The 20,390-nt window shown below is 44.4% G+C and overlaps 1 protein-coding gene across 5 annotated transcripts in view; it reads right to left on the bottom strand.

Moving 5' to 3' along the window:
* The window catches only part of caskin1 (CASK interacting protein 1), a 629,644-nt gene that overhangs the window by 21,451 nt on the left and 587,803 nt on the right, over window positions 1-20,390 (bottom strand). For all 5 annotated transcript variants that reach the window (XM_078558936.1, XM_078558939.1, XM_078558938.1 and 2 more), the window contains one exon: window positions 7,567-7,705. In XM_078558936.1, coding sequence (XP_078415062.1) covers window positions 7,567-7,705 — 139 coding nt within the window. The remainder of the gene's footprint in view (window positions 1-7,566; window positions 7,706-20,390) is intronic.

Consider the following 20,390-nt stretch of genomic DNA (forward strand, 5'->3'; position numbering starts at 1 on the left):
CTTTGAATACGACAAAAGTGTTGCATGAAACTCTTGTTTAAACAGAGGGTCTGGCTACTTGACAATAATTGGGTTAGCGCTTTGTAAAAAGGGCAGACAAAGGAACTTCACGCAATACTTTTGAAGTATTTGAATGCTAATACTCAGTGGTAATCCAGTGCTGGATTAAATGGAATAGATAAATGTTATCTAAGGCACCGCAGACCTACTTTCAGATATTTGACCAATTCCTCTTCATAGAGTTTCACACTGTAACTGTAATCTGTCTGTAACCTCACCCTGCCTGTAACTTCAACCTGTCTGGAACTGCAACCTGTCTGGAAATGCAACCTGTCTGGAACTGCAACCTGTCTGGAACTGCAACCTGTCTGGAATTGTAACCTGTCTGGAACTGCAACCTGCCTGGAACTGCAACCTGTCTGGTACTGCAACCTGTCTGGTACTGCAACCTGTCTGGTACTGCAACCTGCCTGGAACTGCAACCTGTCTGGTACTGCAACCTGTCTGGTACTGCAACCTGTCTGGTACTGCAACCTGTCTGGAACTGCAACCTGTCTGGAACTGCAACCTGTCTGGAACTGCAACCTGTCTGGTACTGCAACCTGTCTGGAACTGCAACCTGTCTGGTACTGCAACCTGTCTGGAACTGCAACCTGTCTGGAACTGCAACCTGTCTGGTACTGCAACCTGTCTGGAACTGCAACCTGTCTGGAACTGTAACCTGTCTGGAACTCCTCCTTCTTCTTAGGCAGTCCCTCAGGACTGAGGATGAATTTCTTCCACTCCGGGGTTATGGGTCCTGAGGTGACAATAAAGCTGGATCTGCACACTCTGCCTCAGGTGGGGCAGGTAGCGTTTGATGAAGCAAGTGGATGAGTAGCTCGGATTTTTGGACTCCTCCTGCTGATTGCCCTTGGCCCGCACCTGGCCCTGTCGGAGACGAACGAAATGGCTGGCGCCTTCACAGATGCTTCTTCTCCAGTTTAGGTGGTCTCGAGCAAGAGATTCCCTCAAATCTGTGGGGCTGTTGCATTTTTTCAGGGGGGCTCTGAGGACGTCCCTGCAATGTTTCCTCTGCCCTCCTGGTAACCGCTTGCTGTGACAAAGCTTGGAGTAGAGAGCTTGTTTTGGGAGTCTTGTGTCAGGCATGCGGGTAATGTGGCCCGCCCAATGTAGCTGATTAACCGTAACCAGTGCCTCGATACTAGGGATGTTGGCCTGAGAGAGGTCACTGATATTGGAGTGCCTATCCTGCCATTGAATTTGCAGGATTTTGCAGAGGCATCGCTGGTGATATTTCTCTAGGGATTTAAGATGCCTGCTGTACATTGTCCATGTCTCTGACACATACAGGGGGGCAGGTAGCACTGCAGCCCTGTCGACCATGAGCTTGGTGCTGGGTTTGAGGTCTTTGTCATTAAACACTCTTTTTCTCAGAGGGCTGAAGGCTGCGCTGGCACACTGGAGGCAATGTTTCATCGTCGATGTCTGCCCTCACTGAGACGAAGCTCCCAAAGCATGAGAAATGATCAATGTTGTCCAGTGGTTCACCATGTATCTTGATAGTCAGTGGGCAGTGTTGCACAGCAGGAGCAGGCTGGTGGAGGACCGTTGTCTTCTGGAGGTTTAGCCTAAGGCCTATTCTTTCATACGCCTCCGTGAATGTGTCGACGATAGTTTGGAACTCTGAGTGTGTTCATATGCAAGCGTTGTCAGCATACTCCAGTTTGATGACAGAGGGTGGGGTGACCTTGGTTCTGGAATAGAAGCGTCATAGGTTGAGTAGTTTCCCGCTCACCCTGTAGTGTAGCTCCACTCCGGCGAGGAGCTTCATGGAGTTGGGGTGGAGTGTTGTGACGAGGAAGATGGAAAAGAGCGTTGGTGCGATGACGCAGCCTCGCTTGACCCCAGTTTGCACTCGTATTGTGTCTGTGGCAGATCTGTTGGTAAGGATCATGGCTTGCATGTCATTGTGCAGCGAGCAGAGGATAGTGATGAATTCCTGTGGGCAGCCAAATTTGAGGAGGACGTGCCACAGTCTCTCCTGGTTGATAGAGTCGAAGGGCTTTGTAAGATCAAAGAAGGCCATGAATAGAGGTTGCTGCTGCACTATGCACTTTTCATGGACTGGTCTTGCTGTGAAGATCATGTCCACTGTACCTCTTGATGGACAGAATCAGCATTATGACTCCGGTAGGAGCTCTTCAGCCATGGGGAGATGGCGATTGAGAAGGAGTCTTGAAATTGCCTTCCCTCCTGCACTCTTACCATCCACATGTCTATAACTGTAACCTGTCTGTAACTGTAACCTGTCTGTAACTGCAATCTGCTTGTAACTGCAATCTGCTTGTAACTGCAACCTGTCTGTAACTGCAACCTGTCTGTAACTGTAAAATGTCTGTAACTGCAACCTGTCTGGAACTGCAACCTGACTGGAACTGTAACCTGTTTGTAACTGCAACCTGTCTGTAACTGCAACTGTAAAATGTCTGTAACTGTAAAATGTCTGTAATCTCAACTTGCCTGTAACTGCAACCTGTCTGTAACTGTAAAATGTCTGTAACTGCAACTTGTCTGTAACTGCAACCTGTCTGTAACTGTAAAATGTCTGTAACTGCAACTTGCCTGTAACTGTAACCTGTCTGTAACTGTAAAATGTCTGTAACTGCAACTTGTCTGTAACTGCAACCTGTCTGTAACTGTAAAATGTCTGTAACTGCAACTTGCCTGTAACTGCAACCTGTCTGTAACTGTAAAATGTCTGTAACTGCAACTTGTCTGTAACTGCAACCTGTCTGTAACTGTAAAATGTCTGTAACTGCAACTTGTCTGTAACTGCAACCTGTCTGTAACTGTAACCTGTTTGGAACTGCAACCTGTCCGTAACTGCAACCTGTCTGTAACTGCAACCTGTCTGTAACTGTAAAATGTCTGTAACTGCAACTTGCCTGTAACTGCAATCTGTCTGTAACTGTAAAATGTCTGTAACTGCAACTTGCCTGGAACTGCAACCTGTCTGTAACTGCAACCTGTCTGTAACTGCAACTTGCCTGTAACTGCAACCTGTCTGTAACTGTAAAATGCCTGTAACTGCAACCTGTCTGTAACTGCAACTTGTCTGTAACTGCAACCTGTCTGTAATTGCAACCTGTCTGTAACTGTAACCTGTCCGTAACTTCAACCTGTCCGTAACTGCAACCTGTGCATACAATGAATTACAACATATCATAATATTGGTACTGATGCAGGCTGGTGTACATGTTTTAGGTAAAGCTTTTAAAAGACATTATTCTGCAAAAATTGACTCTGTTTCAATCATCCTTCTGTTTCTTTCTCAGTCTTTAACTCTCACCAGTTTAGAAGATAGACTGTTAGTGTCATCATTCATTGAGATGCCCCATTGACCTCACTGCGCCTTTATCAGCTTGCACTTCAGCAAGTTAACCGTAAACATAAATATCTGAGCTGAATGTGCAGAGAAAGTCTGACTGACAGTGCACACCTCGGGACGGCCCAGTCCAGAAAGGTCCAACCCAACCTTTTATTTTAATAAAAAAACAGAAAATGCTGGAAAAACTCCGCAGGTCTGGCAGTGTCTGTGGAGAAAGAAACAGAGTTGATGTTTTGAGTCCATCATACTATTCGGGAGAATAATCATGTTGGACGCGAAATGTTTCTCTCTCCACAGATACTGCTAGACCTGCTGAGTTTTCCCAGCATTTTCTGCTTTTATTTCAGATTTCAAGCAACTGCTTGTATTTTGCTTTTCTTTTATTATAAATGTCTTCTCAGGAACAGAAGATGTTGGCACAGTGGGGAAATCTGATGTTGTGTGCTGCTGTAAATCAGGCGACACTGAGTCCACAGCTCATTTTATGCCAATGGAAAACAAACTGGTGAGAGATGTAGAACAAGCTGTCTGATTCGCTATGACCCCTGCTGCACTGTCACATGATCAGACTGACTGCTTTTGTTGCTCAATGGGTACACTCTTGCCTCTCGAATCAGAAGGTTCTGGGTTCAAGTCCTACTTGGGCTCAAAAATCCAGGCTGGCACTCCAGTGCCCTACTAAGGTAGTGCTGCACTGTCAGAGGTGCTGTCTTTTGGATGAAACATTAAGCTGAGGCCCTGTCTGCCCTCTCAGGTGAACGGAAAAGATCCTCTGCCACTATGTTGAAAAGGAGCAGGGGTATCCCTGGTGTCATGACCTCTATTTATTCCTCAATTAACATAATTAATAACAGATTACCTGGCCATATCACATTGCTGCTTGTTGGGTTTTGCTGTGTGCAACCTGGCTGCCGGATTTCCTACATTACGATGGTGACTACATTTCAAAAGTACGTGTTTGGCTATTAAAAGCTTTGGGGTATCCTGTGGTGGTGAAAGGCACTACATAAATGCAAGTTCTTCCATTGTCTTTTTATTTAGCCCTCAACCAACATCGCCAATACCAAACCAGTTGGCCATTCCTCTCATGACAATTTGAAAGGCAGGCTGACTGACATGATTGCCTTCAAAATAACAGTGACTACATCGCAAATGTGATTCATCGGCTGTGTGAAGTGCTTTGCGACGTCCTGAGAATGTGAAAAGCGTTAATTAAATTCAAGTTCATTCTCACTATGGCTTCGGTTGAAGAGCTTGCCCTGTCAAAAGGGCAATGAAATCCCTCCATCCGTCCTGTAGTTTTGAGCTCTGTAAAGCAGGCCAAAATATACTGGAAAATAAACTGAAAGGATTTTTGTCATGCTCACGAGTCGAAGGCGATACAGCACTCCACACATTGCTTCTTCAATAAGGAGCTCTTTTTATTTCTTTGTGAGTAATTGTATGTCCAGTGCGCATGCTACACTTCAAAGTGTTTCATTTTTCATTGACATTTAATATCAAAAGCTGCTCCATCACGCCCATTCCACATTGCACAAGCCAAGACATGCTGATATGTATCTCTATTCATATTCATCTATGTTTGGGGTTCAGTGTTCAAATGCAGCCTCAGTGTCCCTTTAAGTGTACAGTTGGGAGCCGTCTTGCCTCCGAGTCAGGAAGGTGGGGGTTCAAGTCCCACTCCAGCGACTTGAACGCAGAACTCTAGGCTGACACTCCCAGTGCTGTACTGAGGGTATGCTGCATTGTCAGAGGTGCTGTCTTTCCGATGGTATGTCAAACTGAGGCCCCATCTGTCCTCACAGGCAGAAGCAAATATACCTTGGCACTATTTTGAAGGGCAGCAGGGGAGTTATCCCTGGTGTCCAGGCTAATATTTATCCCTCAGCCAACATCTCTAAAGCAGATTATCTGGCTATCATTTCATAGCTGTTTGTTGGAGCTTGCTGTGCACAAATTGGTTGCTGCATCTCGATATTAGAACAGTAACTATGTTTTAAAAGTATTTAATTGGTGGTTAAGCACTTTTGGACGTCCTGAGGTTGTGAAAGGCTCTATAGAAACGCAAGCCTTTCTAAATATGAAATAAAGCCACATGTCCATCATGCCCAACTTTATGTAACATCATTATCAGTCGAAGCAGCCTTGTGAATGATAATTCATAAATTACACCAATTTAGCTTTGCTGATGAATCATGTCCAATATACATAACCAAAGGGGAATTGTTTACGTAACCAGGATCACTGTGCAGCCAATCATAAAGGAATTTGATTCTGGAAAAATATCTACACAAAAATAATGGAAGTTTATACCTAATTCTGTTGATAGAAACATTTGACCTTTTGACTGCTTATAATCAAGTAAAATATATTTCTTAGCTATAGTCTGACAATAGTCCTCTCATCAAGCTTTCCTTTCCCGTGCTCTATTGCACAATTGCTTGTGAGGCTCCTTCCTATTAGGGGACCAGACCTTCAAATCATTACCCTTGAACCAACCCTTAAATATAGAGTTAGACTCTTCAGGGGTGATGTCAAGAAGCACTTCTTCACACGAAGGGCAGTAGAAATCTGAAACTCTCCCCCAAAAAGCTGTTGAGCTGGGGGTCAATATAAAATGTCAAAACTGAGATTGATAGATTTTTGTCAGGCATGGGTATTAAGGTTACAGTACCAAGGTGAGCAGATGGAATTAAAATACAAATCAACCATGATTAAATTAAATGGTGGCACAGGCCTGAGGGGCTGAATGGCCACCTCCTGTTCCTGTATACCTAGGAGACACAGAGGGGTCGATTTCCCCTTTCTGCGGGCATCGGATGGGCGGTGCGATTGTATCATCTCTCTGGTGTCCGTGGCAAGAGGGCTGAGCTGGCTTGGGGGCTGGTTCTCTTTTCCATTTGATCAGTGGGTTGCTAGTGCTGAAGCAGTGCCAGTGGGCCGCTCGCCAATTGGGATAGGTGGGGGTGGGACATCCTGCAGCTAACTCCATGGAAACCAGCCAGATAAAAGGGTTAAATGGTGGTGTGTTGGGGGTGAGGGGGTTGGAGCGCGGCTGGAGTGGACTGGGTGCTGCGCTGCATCGGGCCCCACTAAATATCAGTGCCTCAACCATCATCCCTAAGTTTGCTGACTGGTCTGTATCCATCCCTTTAAGGACTGCTGGTTAGCAGTCTTAGCACCCAATAGTGGCACCCATCGGTACCTGAAAATTGCAATGGGGTCCTAGAAAAGGTCTGGGACCCCAACTGGCAAATTTAAAGCAGATTCCCGGCTGAAACAGGCATCTGAAATGGCAGGGGCTGGAACTGTAACAGCAACTCGCCAAGGATTTTTTAACAGAACCTCGAAAATCAGGGATCCTAGGAGGATGAGGGCAGTTGGCACAGAGAACCACCACCACCTCAGTCACACACACACTATCCTGACTTGAAACTCTATCGCCATTTCTTCAATGTCACTGGATCAAAGCCTTGACACTTCCTATCTAACACTGTGGCTGTACCTACACCACATGGACTGCGGCTCACCACCACCTTCTCAAGGGCAATTAGGGATGGGCAACAACCTTTGTGCCCTGTCAATGAATAAATAAAAAGAAAGGCAAGTGGCAGCCAATGAGGCACTATGATTTTTGGAAGCACTTCCATCCCACTCCCAGCTGGCTTAGAGCCTGAAAATTAGCCTGCATGACATCCCACACAAGGAGACAAGAAGCAATGGGACACAACCTGTACAAAGCTAACTTTTATTTTTTATAAGGTTGGGTTTTCAGCAAATCCTAGTGGTTGGTGTGTGAGAAAGTCTTTCAAAATCCATAGTATTTGTAGTGATAACACTTGCATGAGTTTTTTGTTTAATCCATTCCTGAGATCTGGACTGCACAGTCTGAAAGGGCGGGTGGAAGCAGGCGCACTAGTAACTTTCAAAATGGAATCAGATACAGACTTGAAAAGGAGAAATTTGCAGAGCTATGGGGAAAGAGAACAGGAAGGGGGCTAATTGGGTAGCTCTTTCTAAGAGTCAGCACAGGTACAATGGGCTGAATCACCTCCTTCTGTATTGTAAGGTTCTAAGGTTTTATAAACCTTTTCTGCCCACACATGAACCAAAAACATCCAGTGCCTCAGACAACCCAAAAAAGGACTGGCATAAAAAGAACGGCCACCACTCACCTAACTTTGTGATGCCGATTTCTTGGAGGTCCTCCCAGGTGATGTCGGTGATGAACTCAATGTTTTCGTAGCCATTCTCCACAAGCGTCTTGTAGTATTGAGCAAGACCAATGATTGACAGCCATTCCATCAGATCATTCTTGGAAAAGGAAACAGAAAGGAGTTGAGGGCACCTTTGCATTAGAATAAAAAGACTTTAGAGTAAAAACCAATTCTTCTCATGGTTCGAGGGGTCAATTCACAGGTTTTGGGCTCAAAATGTAATTGTAATCAATCTTTTGGAAAATGGTGAGGGAGGATTTGCATCTCACTTGACAGAGCTTCTGGTAATGTGGTTACTTCAGATGTCACATTCTTATTTGATCCCATCCTTAAATATGGTGGAGTAAAGTTTCCGCTTTGGACGCAATCAGGAAATTGTGACTAAAATGTGGTTGAAATTGTGCTTGTCAGGTTAGAGCCAAAGTTTCCACTAAAAGTCATCACTGTAATCACAGATGATAAAATCTTCCATGACCCAGCGCAATACCTCTTTGTTACAAACCTTGCTGCAAATGATCTCATCTTTCATCCATCAAAACTGGGAAATGAATTTAACATCTCCGTAACATAGCTGCACACTTTCTGTTTAATTAGAGTGCCAAAGATTCTCACAATCAAGTTTGAGCCATATTTCAGCAGTCAAATCACCTTTCAGCAATTGTAAATGTGTGCTAATGTTTGCTTCTAAATGAATTAACCTTTGAATTCCAGTGTCATTTATACCTGCGAAGCATTTCATTCTGATGAGTGCCTGGCAAATTGTACCATGCTAGGTCAGTTCCGCATGGATGAGGCTAAAAGACCGAAGACAGAAAGAGAAAGGAGCACAAATTGCCAACACAATTATGGGTATCGCACCCCCTTCCTTCCATCCCCTCCTTCACCACACCCCCCCCTACTTTGAACAACTCACCATGGAAATGCATGATACGTCCATAAAACTCAGTCAAAGTTCACCAATTTAGAACACAGTATTATTAACCAAAGCATCATCAGGTAAGCCGGAAAATGGACATCAGAGGAGTGGTGGGGTTGAATGCGGAGTGTACTTCTGGAAGTGGGAGTTGGCAGATTTCAGACACTCCTTTCAAAGCTCCTTGGAGCTTTGGAGCTTTTACAGGGTGATTGCTGGTAGCAATTCTGTCGGAGCTCATAGTCGTGTCTTTTTCTTTCAAAGGAGTACACTAACCACTGAGCTGCATAAAAGGGAGGGTGGGGTGAGATCTGTTCTTTAGAAATCGACGTTCAGTCAAAGGAGATCAAAGTAAAAAATCAAAAGGCACACAGTGCATAATTGAGGCAAGATAACAGAAGACTCTTTCTTCCCTGCTATTTTGGCCAGGGAAGTGGTGAGGAAATTGTGATAGGCAGGTCTGCATCAGAGACAAAGGATCTATTGATTCTCTCCGCTCCCAAACGGTTGTGTAATTTTGACAGGCGCTCATGTAAGAACCTGGAGCACAGAATGTGCTGTGAGGAAAATTAGAACCAGTTCTTGGATTCTCAGCATGTTTTCACACATCTAACATTTCTTTAATTCATTTTATTTTTGCCCATCAAAGACCCCTGCTTTCGAAGAGCAATTATGGGCCTGTGCCTTGTGTTGCTCGAGACTAAAGCAGTGGTTACATGTCCACAACCGGTCAGAGGTATGTGGGCATGGCCAGGTAACTCCTACCTGCGAGAGGAAAGCGAATATTCACTCTTCAGCCACTGGAGGGGCCTGCGGTAGCACTGACATGCAAGTCTCACAGCCTGACCCATCTTGATTGTCTATCAGTGAATGGTCCTTGCACATAATGGCTTGGAATCCATGCCAGTGATGGATAATACACCGAAAACCCAATTTCAGTATTGCCTGCTACCCGTTGCTAGAGTCAACAGAAGGTCTCATCTGTGACTCAGTTGGTAGCGCTCGCCTCTCAGTCAGAACTTCATGGATTCAAGCCTCACACAAGGGATTTGAGCACAATACCATGCTTACATTCCCAGTGCAGTAATTAGGGAGTGCTGCATTGTTGGAAGCACTGTCTTTGGGGTGGGACATTAAACCAAGACCCTGTCTGTTCTCTCAGGTGAACGTAAAAGATCTCATGGCAATGCTCTGAAGAATAGCAGGGGAGTTATCCTGGATAACAGTTATATCTATCATTATAATAACATTCTTGTTCATGGGAGCTTGCTGTGCACAAGTTGGTCACTGTGTTCCCTGTATTACAACAGTGACCTCACTTAAAAGTGCTCTGTTGGCTGTGAAGCATTTTGGAAGTCCTGAGGTCACAAAACATGCTATCTAAATGAACGTCTTTTTTCCATTCACAGAACACCTCTCTTCTAACAATGATACCTAACAAAGCAGTCTCTGCCTGTTGTAGAAAATGTGCAATTACTCTTTTTGTGTAAAAAAAGGGACAACATTTCTTTCCAATTTTCTGTTTCCATACTATACATAAGTTCTTGGCATTGACACACAAGCCTCCAAAATAACAGCTACTTTAAGTTATTTGCGTTCGTGCTAATGAGCGCATCTAAAACTCTACTGCCTGTGTCCTAACTCGCACCAAGTTCCATTTAGTCATCTCCCTTGTATTCATTGATCCACATTGGCTCCCTGTCCAGCAATGCCTCAATTTTAAAATTCTCCCCATGTTTTCACATCCCTCCCTGGCTTTGCCTATCCCTACCTCTGTAACCTCCTACAGCCCTTCAAAAGCTCTGCGTTCCTCCAATTTTGGCCTCATGTGCATCCCTGATTTAAATCGCTCCATCATCGGCAACAGTGCCTTCAGTTGCCTTTGGAACTCCTTTCCTAAATTACTCTGCTTCTCTCTTCTTCTTTCAGACACTCCTTAAAACCTACCTCTTTGTCCAAGCTTTTGGTCGCCTATCCTCATCTCACCCCCCTGTTTGATAATGTTCCTGTGAGACACCAGAGGATGTTCCACTGAAGGCGCTACATAAATGCAAGTTGTTGCTGAGCTCTTCAATGGCAAACACACACATCGAGCATAAAATGGTTACATCTCAGGAATTAAAATGAACTGTACTTTTAGAACAAAGTGAGCACATTGGTGGAGACATGCAGCTTTAAAAAGGGAAAAAAATAAATTGCTAATAGATTTATTTTGTGTCTGCAAGCCAACTAACCACTGAAGTAGGCACAAAAAGTCCACTCACAGCAAGCTGGGCACAGAAACATGCATTGCAAACATTCACACTCCTTTTCACAGGTACGTAATTTATTTATAGTAATAAATAAGTGTTGCACATTTCTGCACATGTTGGGAATTTGGGACTTTAAAGTAACATCTGTGTAAAAATGCAGTCTACTGCACAATAGATACCATGAAGCTATTAAAACTGAACTCAACAACAGAGATTCGGATGATAAGGCTGGATACACCGTCAATCAAAGCTTTGGCAACTACTTCAGGGTAAGTGTATAGATTGTAGTTTGCATATTAATAATTAATTTGCAATCTTATATTCTCATTTACAATATATGTGGTGTAACAATGTAATTTCCATCCTCTAATTATACTGGCAAATTGTATTAAGAATGTGTTAATCATCAAACTTTAAAACAGAACACCCAGGTTTGGCGATTAATGCAAAATACTATAGTGCAAGTTACACAAAAGTATTTATTTATACATTTTTTATTTCCTTGAGATGATATATTATTGCTTTTCATGCTATGCAAAAGAAACACTATTCACAATCTTCACAAATACAAAAAAGCACATTAAATACACAAGCCACAATATGCAGATATCCCTCACTCACACATGCAGCAATATTTCAGCAAATTAAATTATCTTTTTCAGATTGTATTCCAAACCTTAGCTCTTTTATTCTGGAAAGTTGGGAATAATTGAAGCCCCCCACCCTCTACTACCACCACTCTTACTGAAACTGTGATTCCCTAAATTTCAGTCGCTTGTAGTTTTCTTATTACCGTAGTGCACTGTATGACCATTCACTGAGTGATTATCTATGGAATTGATTTAAAATCTCCCATTAGAACCTCAGCAAAAATTTACAGCAGCTTTAACTCTAGATAATAATCCCCTGAAGTACTTTGGGCAGAAAGCATTTTGGGGATGGATAAACTGACTTTTGGTTTGGTTGTAACTTATAAAACAAATGGCCCTAGTTCATTAAGCCACACCCATGACACAAATGGCAAAATAATGCTGACCATGACAACAGCCCTTTGGAAGTATTGATCTTTTATCCATCTCCTTGGGATTTATGTCCTCACTTGCTGCTCAGTAAGGCACTCCACCAGGAAAACAATGGAATTCCATTCGGATATGCCTTCTGACTCGTTATGTTATTATCAGCTATAGCTTATGTGGACAACCAGTGATTTAGGCCGCCAATTATTCATCTCCACAGTCAATGTGCAATACGAAATTTAGTTACAGTACGTTAGCATAACTGAGAGCTTTGGTCATGCAGATAATCAGCTTTTATTTTTGGCTGGTTAATTCATCCAACTCAAAAGGAAAATAACAATGATAGCCTCTGAATGGCCAACACTGAGCAGTGTGGTTCCCAAAACTTCCAGAGAACAAAAGCTGGGAGAGAGGTAAAACAGGGTTGGACAGCATTAGTCCAAGTATCATAGCACAGGGCAATTTTTATTACGTTAAAGTGCTTTACTTTTTACAGATTTATGGGTATGGCAAGCTTTCTCCATTATGTCACCTTCAGGAGCCACACAAAAGAACGATGTACAGTGTGTTATAAATAGATACATCTTAGATGCATTTACTATTAGCGATAGGTTGATAACAATGCAGTTTATATCAGAGGCCATGCTGTCTTAGAGACTGTTGCTGTTAGATACTACCATCGTTCAAATAATCAAAAATAAAAAGTAGAACGTGCACATTTAGATACAACTAATTAATCAGCCTCTGGAACCCTCTTGCCTCTCTAACTGGGTAATCCTGGTAGCAACAGAATGACTAGAAGAAAATTTGGCCATAGACTTGAAGGAGTGTTGGAAGATCAGTTGTGTTGTCCTCTGTCCTCTCCTCCATAGGTGTGCCACTTGGGCTAGAAGAGGATGAGAAAGAGGAGATAGAGTGAAACTGGGCTAAAAATGGGGAGATTATTGTACTACTAGGAAACTGACTAGCAATCGCAAAATTGGGGATTGAGTGATGGCCTATCCACTAATTCCAAATGCTAAAATGCATTATTCGCATGGAGTCAGGTGTAAATCAAGCTGACACTGGAATGTGAATTGAGTGTTAGTAGGCAATCTTGTTCAGCAGGTAAAGTGATGTTCCTGCAACAAGTGTCCATTCTACCATTTAAACAAGATTAAAACCTGACTGAGAAATCTTCAGTGTTGCTTCCTTCATTTCCAATATGAATCTGGTGCTGCAGTATCTGTACAGATTTATTTTCAATTAATCTAGTAGTATCTTGTTTACGGCACAGGATATAAGTCTGACCTACTTGTACAAAGAATCAGCCCAGAATTCACTGATTAATAATAGCATGTGAATGACACAGGCTGATATTAATGTATAAATGGCTCAGCAACAATGAGGAACAGAATCCTGTGAATTGTGAATTGCCACAAGTTACTGGACGATTTGCACCACTCTGCTGCTGGCTTCACCAAAACAGCATCTTGCTCTCAATCTTCCCATGAGTTTCATGAAGTTGCTGCACCTTCACATTAATTATCCATTAAACTCACCACAGAAAGTTAAATCTAGTGATGAATAGCATAAGAACCCATTTAATGATGTGATAATTGTTAATGATTACCATTCAACCTCTCTGGCCCAGAAAGTGAACAATATAAAGTGTGGCATCTCAATTCTTCAGGTAGTGAATTGTTTTTGGAGATTTAAAAGATATCAAGTTTTTAAATTTAACTTCTCTCCCTTTTTCTTCCCATCTTTTTTCTCTTAAAATGATTTTTCTTTCCCTTTATTTTTCTTTCTGTACCTGATTTGACATTGGTATCACACCCTCCATTTCAGTCTCCTTCTAAGTTTATTTCTCAAACCTTAAAATTTCAATTGGTCAAGGAGATAGACCGTTGGTCCCAACATTCATCAATATACCACATTTCCCGTTGTCATTACCACATCGTTATTAGCTCTCACTGTCAGGAACTTTGTGGGCAAAAGATTTTGAATTGAAGGGCAGGAACATATCGAACTAATAGGGAATATTATGAGATGTCCCTCTCCAGCAAATCCTGGATCATATGTCTGAACCTGATCTACCTGTGCAATGTATAAGCATCTGAATTTGGTCCGATTCTACAATTTTAAATCTCTGAGACTGACCCATTTGTATTTTGTGCAGAACTTGATCTTTAACACCTGTTGAATTTCAAATATCGATTCCCACATACAAGCATGTCTAAAATATTTTTAAATGTAAAATTAAATCCTAGTTGACAAGTGTTGTTTTACAAGTCTTTAAGGAGCTGTATTGACATGAAGACTGCTGTGAATAATTCTTAGCAAGTCTATCTTTAGATTCTTATCCTCAAGAACTTATGTAATTATCAGGGAAGGCAACCAGTCAAGCACGTATGATGCAGGTTGCAAGGATAAGGTTCCTGACCCTGCCTTGATTTACACTCCAGGCTGGGGAGACTTTGAAGAATCTTTCTGTGGGCGATTTAATGCTTGGGAGGGGAAGAGTTCACGAGTGTGCAGATTGTGCATGGTCTGTGGAAATGGAGGCTTGATGGATTGAATGAACTTGGTCGAATGTTTCTTCTTGCATTTATAGATTCATCACATGTTGAGATGAAGAAAGAATCAAAACTGAGCAAAGGCTGCAAACACCATCAATATGGACGATTTTAAGAGTCGCAGGTTTGTAAAAGGGAATGAGCTGGAGTATAGTCTCTTATGGAAAAGGCTGCTTAATATCTATTGACAGAATAACTGAGGAGCTTCCTCGCATAAGTTATGTATCTAAATCCACAATAGCTTACCTATACTTTAAATTTTAGCTAACAACACGAACAATCCAGGTTAATCCAGGTTGTTCTTCAAAGTATTAAGAACAAGTCTCAGGTTGGCCGACCTCATTGAGGAACAGTATTCACAGCGGGCGCAGCCTGGGGAGTTGCTCACTGGAGTTCCTGGTTTTCCATCCTTCCAGGTAAATGGACGTATATCAGGGACAAGAGAGTGCCTCCTGAAATTAGAGTTGCCAACTTTGGTTGGGTGCATTCCTGAAAGTTTCATCATGTGACCTCAAACTGCCCCACCCCAGCATTCGCACCATTGGTCCATCATCCAGGTGCACTGTTCTTCTCACGGCCAATCAGAAAGGGAATGGACCCTTTGGTACCCGATTTGATTAATCTCGACTGTGAGGGAAACAGGCATCCTTACCCCAATCACCAATACGTTAAACAAAATTAAGGAATGAAAACATTCACCGGAAATTAAAAAGGAAACATTTTTAACGCCCCTGACGACTTTTCTCCAATTGCTCACAGGAGGACCCAGGAGAATGGTCCTCAATTCCTGCAGGCTCCAGGGCAACCATGGAGGGTTGGCAACTCTACTTAAAAGTCATGTTCCTTGCTGGGAGTGCCGGATTGGGAAATCAACCCTATCATTTCACATATTGCAGTAGAAGGTAGTGAATAACCCTATATCTCACTACAGTAATTCATTACAAGGACCTTGAAGTGCAGGTTTCTTTCACATTTATGCTCAGCAGGCTTATTCGAAATTCTGTTCCATTATTCTTCTGAAGACTCCATGGGCAGAATTTTTCTGTTGGCGAGCAGGGAGCAGGGCCCACTCGCTGACGTGAAAATGACACGGGATGATGACATCGGGGATTTCCCCCGACGTCAACCCGCCCCATTTAAATATTCAGGAAGGCGGGGGGACAGCGAAATCAGCTGTGCGCCCCCCAACCTGTCAATGGTCAATTGAGACCATTGACAGGGTAGTTAAATCAATTAAAGGAACTGCCCGTCCAACCTTAAGGCTGGCGGGCAGGCCAGGAGCCCCGGCGGGCTTCTGAAAAAACATGAAACCTTATCCACCGGCAGGATGAGGTTACATGTCGGTTTTAAAAATCTTTAATAAAGTTTCTGTGAAATTTATTAACATGCCCAATCTCGTGTGACATTGTCACATGAGGGGGACATGTTAAGGATTTTTTTATTTTTCTATTTTTAAACTTTCAAAAACTTTCAGCGTTCTCCCTGAGGCTGCACTTAGCCTCAGGGAGGTGTGCGCTCTTTCGTGCGCATTTGCGAAAGAGTGCACTCTTGCTTTTGGGGAACCCCCCTCCCCGCTCGCAGAGGAAGCACATAGCGCTTCCCGCTGGGCGTCACGCTGGGCGGGCCTTAATTGGCCCACCCACTTAAAATGGCGGCAGGGCCCATTTCGGCGGTGGCGATCGGCTGCCCGCCTGCCGCCGAGCCGGTGGGGCCCGCCCGCCCATCAAGGGCAAAATTCTGCCCCATGTCTTTCATCCCCAGATCGGGTGCACAGAGATGGGAGATTTCCCAGCTCGGTAAACCCGACCTTTAAAAATGTCTGCTCATAGCTCAAATTTATGATCGGGGGTGGGGAGGGGGTGGGGGGCAGGAGGTGGGAGGCGGACGGGGTGTGCAGGCTGTAATAGGAGTTAGGGTGGGTGGCCCCAGATGAATGTAGAGGCTGCCGGGTGCAGAGACAGGCTGGGGGAAAGGCCTGCCTCTGTGCTCCAGCACTGTGTTTAAATAAATAAAAAAAACCAAAAAACTCCCTTCCAGCCCTCATAACCACCTCCCCCCCCTCCACCAAGGGTTCCTATTAGCCATCCATGCCAAGTTATGCTAATCCCTGCCCCTCTACCCACCCCCAATGGCACCTCATAGCACCTGCGCCAACTTAGTGCCAACTCATGCCAACCCATTCCCCCCACACACCACCCTTTGTCTTTACCCCCTCCATGCCACCTAGTCTCCTTGGGTACTTCTTGGATGCTTGGACAATTCACTGGCAGTTCCTTGACAGCTGGACAGTTCCAATGAGTTTGTGCGTAAAAAGTACATAATCATGTTTAATTCGAACAATCCCAAGCCTCTCCCAAGTTCAGGCCTCCTCTTACCTGGTCTGCTCTGCACACTCCGGGATTCACATAGCTAGGGTTCAAAGATCAGTAGTCAGTGGCAGCGGCTGGTGATTCAAATGGCCAGTTGCCTCCACAATTTGCGCATGCGCAAACCCTGCCCAACTCCAGTCCCGCTCCCGCAAAGAAAGGAAATGGCGGGTTTGGGGGTGGGACTTAGAAATTTCAGCCATTTCCAGGATTTTCGCCACGATGGAGAGGCTCTGTGTCTGGCGAAAATCTGGGTCCGTGTGTGTGTGTGTGTGCGATTTTCAACTTTGTTGACTGGGCTGTAAATTGACCGACAGAATCCCCTGCTTCTTGCACCCATCATTTCAATGTTTGTTGCATCACAGTCAGCCTTCCCTCACCTTGACTCTAAGCTCCTGAATTCACTCCTGAAACCTCTCTGGCCTCCCCACCCCCCCCTCCTCCCCCACACCGCACTCTCTCTCTCTCTTTCCTTTGAGACACTCTAACCACCCTCTTTGACCAAGACTGTTGATCACCTGTCCCAATAGTTCCTCATGCGGCTCAACATTCGCCTGCTTGTTATATGTTATTTTAAAAGTTGGCAATCATTTCAATTCAAAACTCATGGTATACTAAGTGAATCTACCCAGCCTGTCTTATCTGCAATCAAAGGCACATTCAGTACATCTCAGCGTTTACCCGGTAAACACTATTAGAAGTATTAAAAACACATGTCGCTCTTTACCTTTGATTCTGATTGAACCAGTGTTGATATTCCATCTAAAGTCAGGTAATTCAGCAGGCTTATTACCAGTGCCTTTCATCATTCAAGCACACAACATTTGCCTCTGGTGAAACAATAATGGAACGCACACCTGCATGCAGCAGAGCTCTGCCCTTTCCTGCACGTAACCGTGATATAGTATTAGAATTAAACGGAGTGAGTTCGAGGTAGCTCATCAGAACTCAGTGTACTTGGCTGTTTATACACGGAATAGGGTTAGCCGGCCGGAGGAGTTCATATTGGGACAATTACTTCCATCTGCACACACAGGGCAGAATTTGGGGGCGGGGCCCGCTCGCCGATGGGAAAATGACGTGGGATGATGTCAGGGGGAACCCCCGATGTCATCCCGCTCCATTTAAATATTCAGGAAGCCGGGGGGAACAGCGCGAACAGCTGTCCGCCCACCGACCTGTCAATGGCCAATTGAGGCCATTGACAGGGTAATTAAATCAATTGAAGGACCTGCCCGTTAAGGTTGGTGGACAGGCCAGGAGCCCTGGCGGGGAATAGAAAAAACATGAAACCTCATCCACCGGTGGGATGAGGTTTCATGTTGGTTTTAAAAAACTTTAATAAAGTTTCTGTGGTATTTATTAACATGCCCCGTCTCGTGTGACATTGTCACATGAGGGGGACATGTTAAGGATGTTTTTTATTTTTCTAGTTTTAAACTTTCGAAAACTTTCAGCGCTCTCCCTGAGGCAGCACTTAGTCTCAGTGGGGCCCGCCTGCCCACCAAGGGCAAAATTCTGCCCATAGTGTTATTTTGCAGTCAAACGGGGTGCACAGCAGAAATCAGTGCAAAAAATCCTCCGACTGGCAGTAATACTTGCAGAGCTGCGTGGACTGGAGGGCACATCCCCACTGCCAGCCAAAATGGGCAGGCGAATGGCAGAAGAGAATTCGACAGGCACCTTGGCCTGTCCTTTGGTAACCCAAAGCCCGTTCAATCCAATTGTCAAGCAGGTCTTCAAATAGAGACCCGGGAACTCCCAGCCAGAATGAGGCGGCAGATTGTTTAATGATGTAAATCAGGGCTTACAGGGGTAAAAACCGGGTGAAAAAAGTTTCTAGCCGGTGAAAGTAAAGTTTTCAAAACATGAGACCGTGTCCAAAAGGTATAGAGAGAGGCTGCTGAGAGGAAATAAAGTAAATGAAAGGTTTGAAACTTGTGCTTTAAACATTATAATTTAGCCTATAATATATATCCCAGTAATGCTCTGAATCGTTTGCAATATAAATGCACCTGCAACCCTCAAGGTCCCAGACGTTGGAATTCCTCCCCTAGACCCCTGCCTCTGTCTCTCTCCCTGTAAAATCCTCTGTAAAATCCACCTCTTCAATCAAGCTCCTAGTCGTGATCTTCCTAATAACTCCTTCTTTGCTAACACCAATTTTTACTGATGCAGTACCGTGGGACCTTTATCTATGGCCTGGAGTTTACCCTTGGCAGGTGCATGCGATCGGTGGGCCCAGGATCGGCCGGGAATGGTACGCTGACCGCAATTGGCCCCCGGCCCCGATTTCATGCTGGCTGGCCAATTAACAGCCAGCCAGACAGCGTGAAACGTGCACTGAGAAGCTCAACGCTGCCGGGGCGGGAAGAGGGCGGGTGATGATATTATCGTGGGCGCGGGCCAAGGCTGTGAGAGAGCTCCCTGAAGGCAGAGAGCTGCCTCAGGGAGCGGCAGACCTTCAGATGATTAAATAAAGATTTTAAAAGCTGCCATAAAATGTCCATGCATCATAATCAAGAACCTGAAAATATACCTAATGTACCCAGATGTTTATTTTTATCTTATTTCATAACGGAGGTTTCATCCTGCCCTTGGATGAGGTTTGATGGAAAATGCACAGCTCGCCTGGCCGATTGGCCCAGCCGCCAACTGTAAGGTTGGACGGGCCACGAAAAATCGGAGACAACTGTGCCGTACATTGGCTTAATTGCCCTCTTAATTGTAGGCAGGTACGCTTCCGACTTTTGCATGCCAGTGATGCCAATTGCCAGGGCAGGCGTGCGCCCGCCCATGGGACGTAAAAATTCTGCCCTATGTTAAAGGCGCTTCACTAATGCAAGTTGTTGTTGTCTTCACAGCACCTGGGACCTGGGAACAAACAAACCTCATCCTCCAGGAGGTCAGGAAGCTCCCTGGATCTGTTGGCATCTTATGGCGTGAAACAATCTGTTTCTTCTCACCTCATACTGCTGTCTGCATTCATATTTCTGCATGGAAAGCTTATCACAGGAAGAAAGTATTTTAAAAAGGATGGCGATTGGCATCATTGGCTACTGGGTGTTAGATTACCACACTGCCCTTTCATCTCTGTGGTCCAATGGCACCCAAGTGAAATAAGTTGAGGCACTGACGACTGCCACAATTAGGCCACAACCTGGGAATGGCGCACATGATCCAAAACTGGTGAAGCTCCTCAGCAGTGCAGAGGGAGATTTCTCCTGTATCTACAGCACTCCTTGAACGCTGAAGCCGGGATTTTCTGGCCCCATCCTGGCGGGATCTGCCGTGGAAGATTCGGCGGCCTAGCCAAAAGTCCATTGACTTTCGGTGAGAGCAGACGATCCCGGCGGTGGGCGGGGCCAGAAATTCCCACCCTCGCTCTCTCATTTCGGGTTCCTTTTGCCCTGATAACTTTGACCTTGGTGCTGATGTTGTGTGTTGCTATGTAATTCCATTCTGCCTAGCCAGGCACCCATCACCTTCACAAAAACTGCAAGTTAAAATTGCAAAGTAATTAGCTGGCAAAGTTTGTTTGTCAATGCAAAATTTGTTGTGAAAATAAATGGAAATGGATAAAGACTGTTTGGTGCTTGTCTTATTCCAACAGAAGGCTTGTTGCAGTTAGTCCTTGAAAGTTTATTACAACATATTTCAGCTCAATCTTTCCTAGC

The sequence above is a fragment of the Cetorhinus maximus genome, chromosome 15 (assembly GCF_964194155.1).
Source record: "Cetorhinus maximus chromosome 15, sCetMax3.hap1.1, whole genome shotgun sequence".
Classification (NCBI taxonomy): domain Eukaryota; kingdom Metazoa; phylum Chordata; class Chondrichthyes; order Lamniformes; family Cetorhinidae; genus Cetorhinus; species Cetorhinus maximus.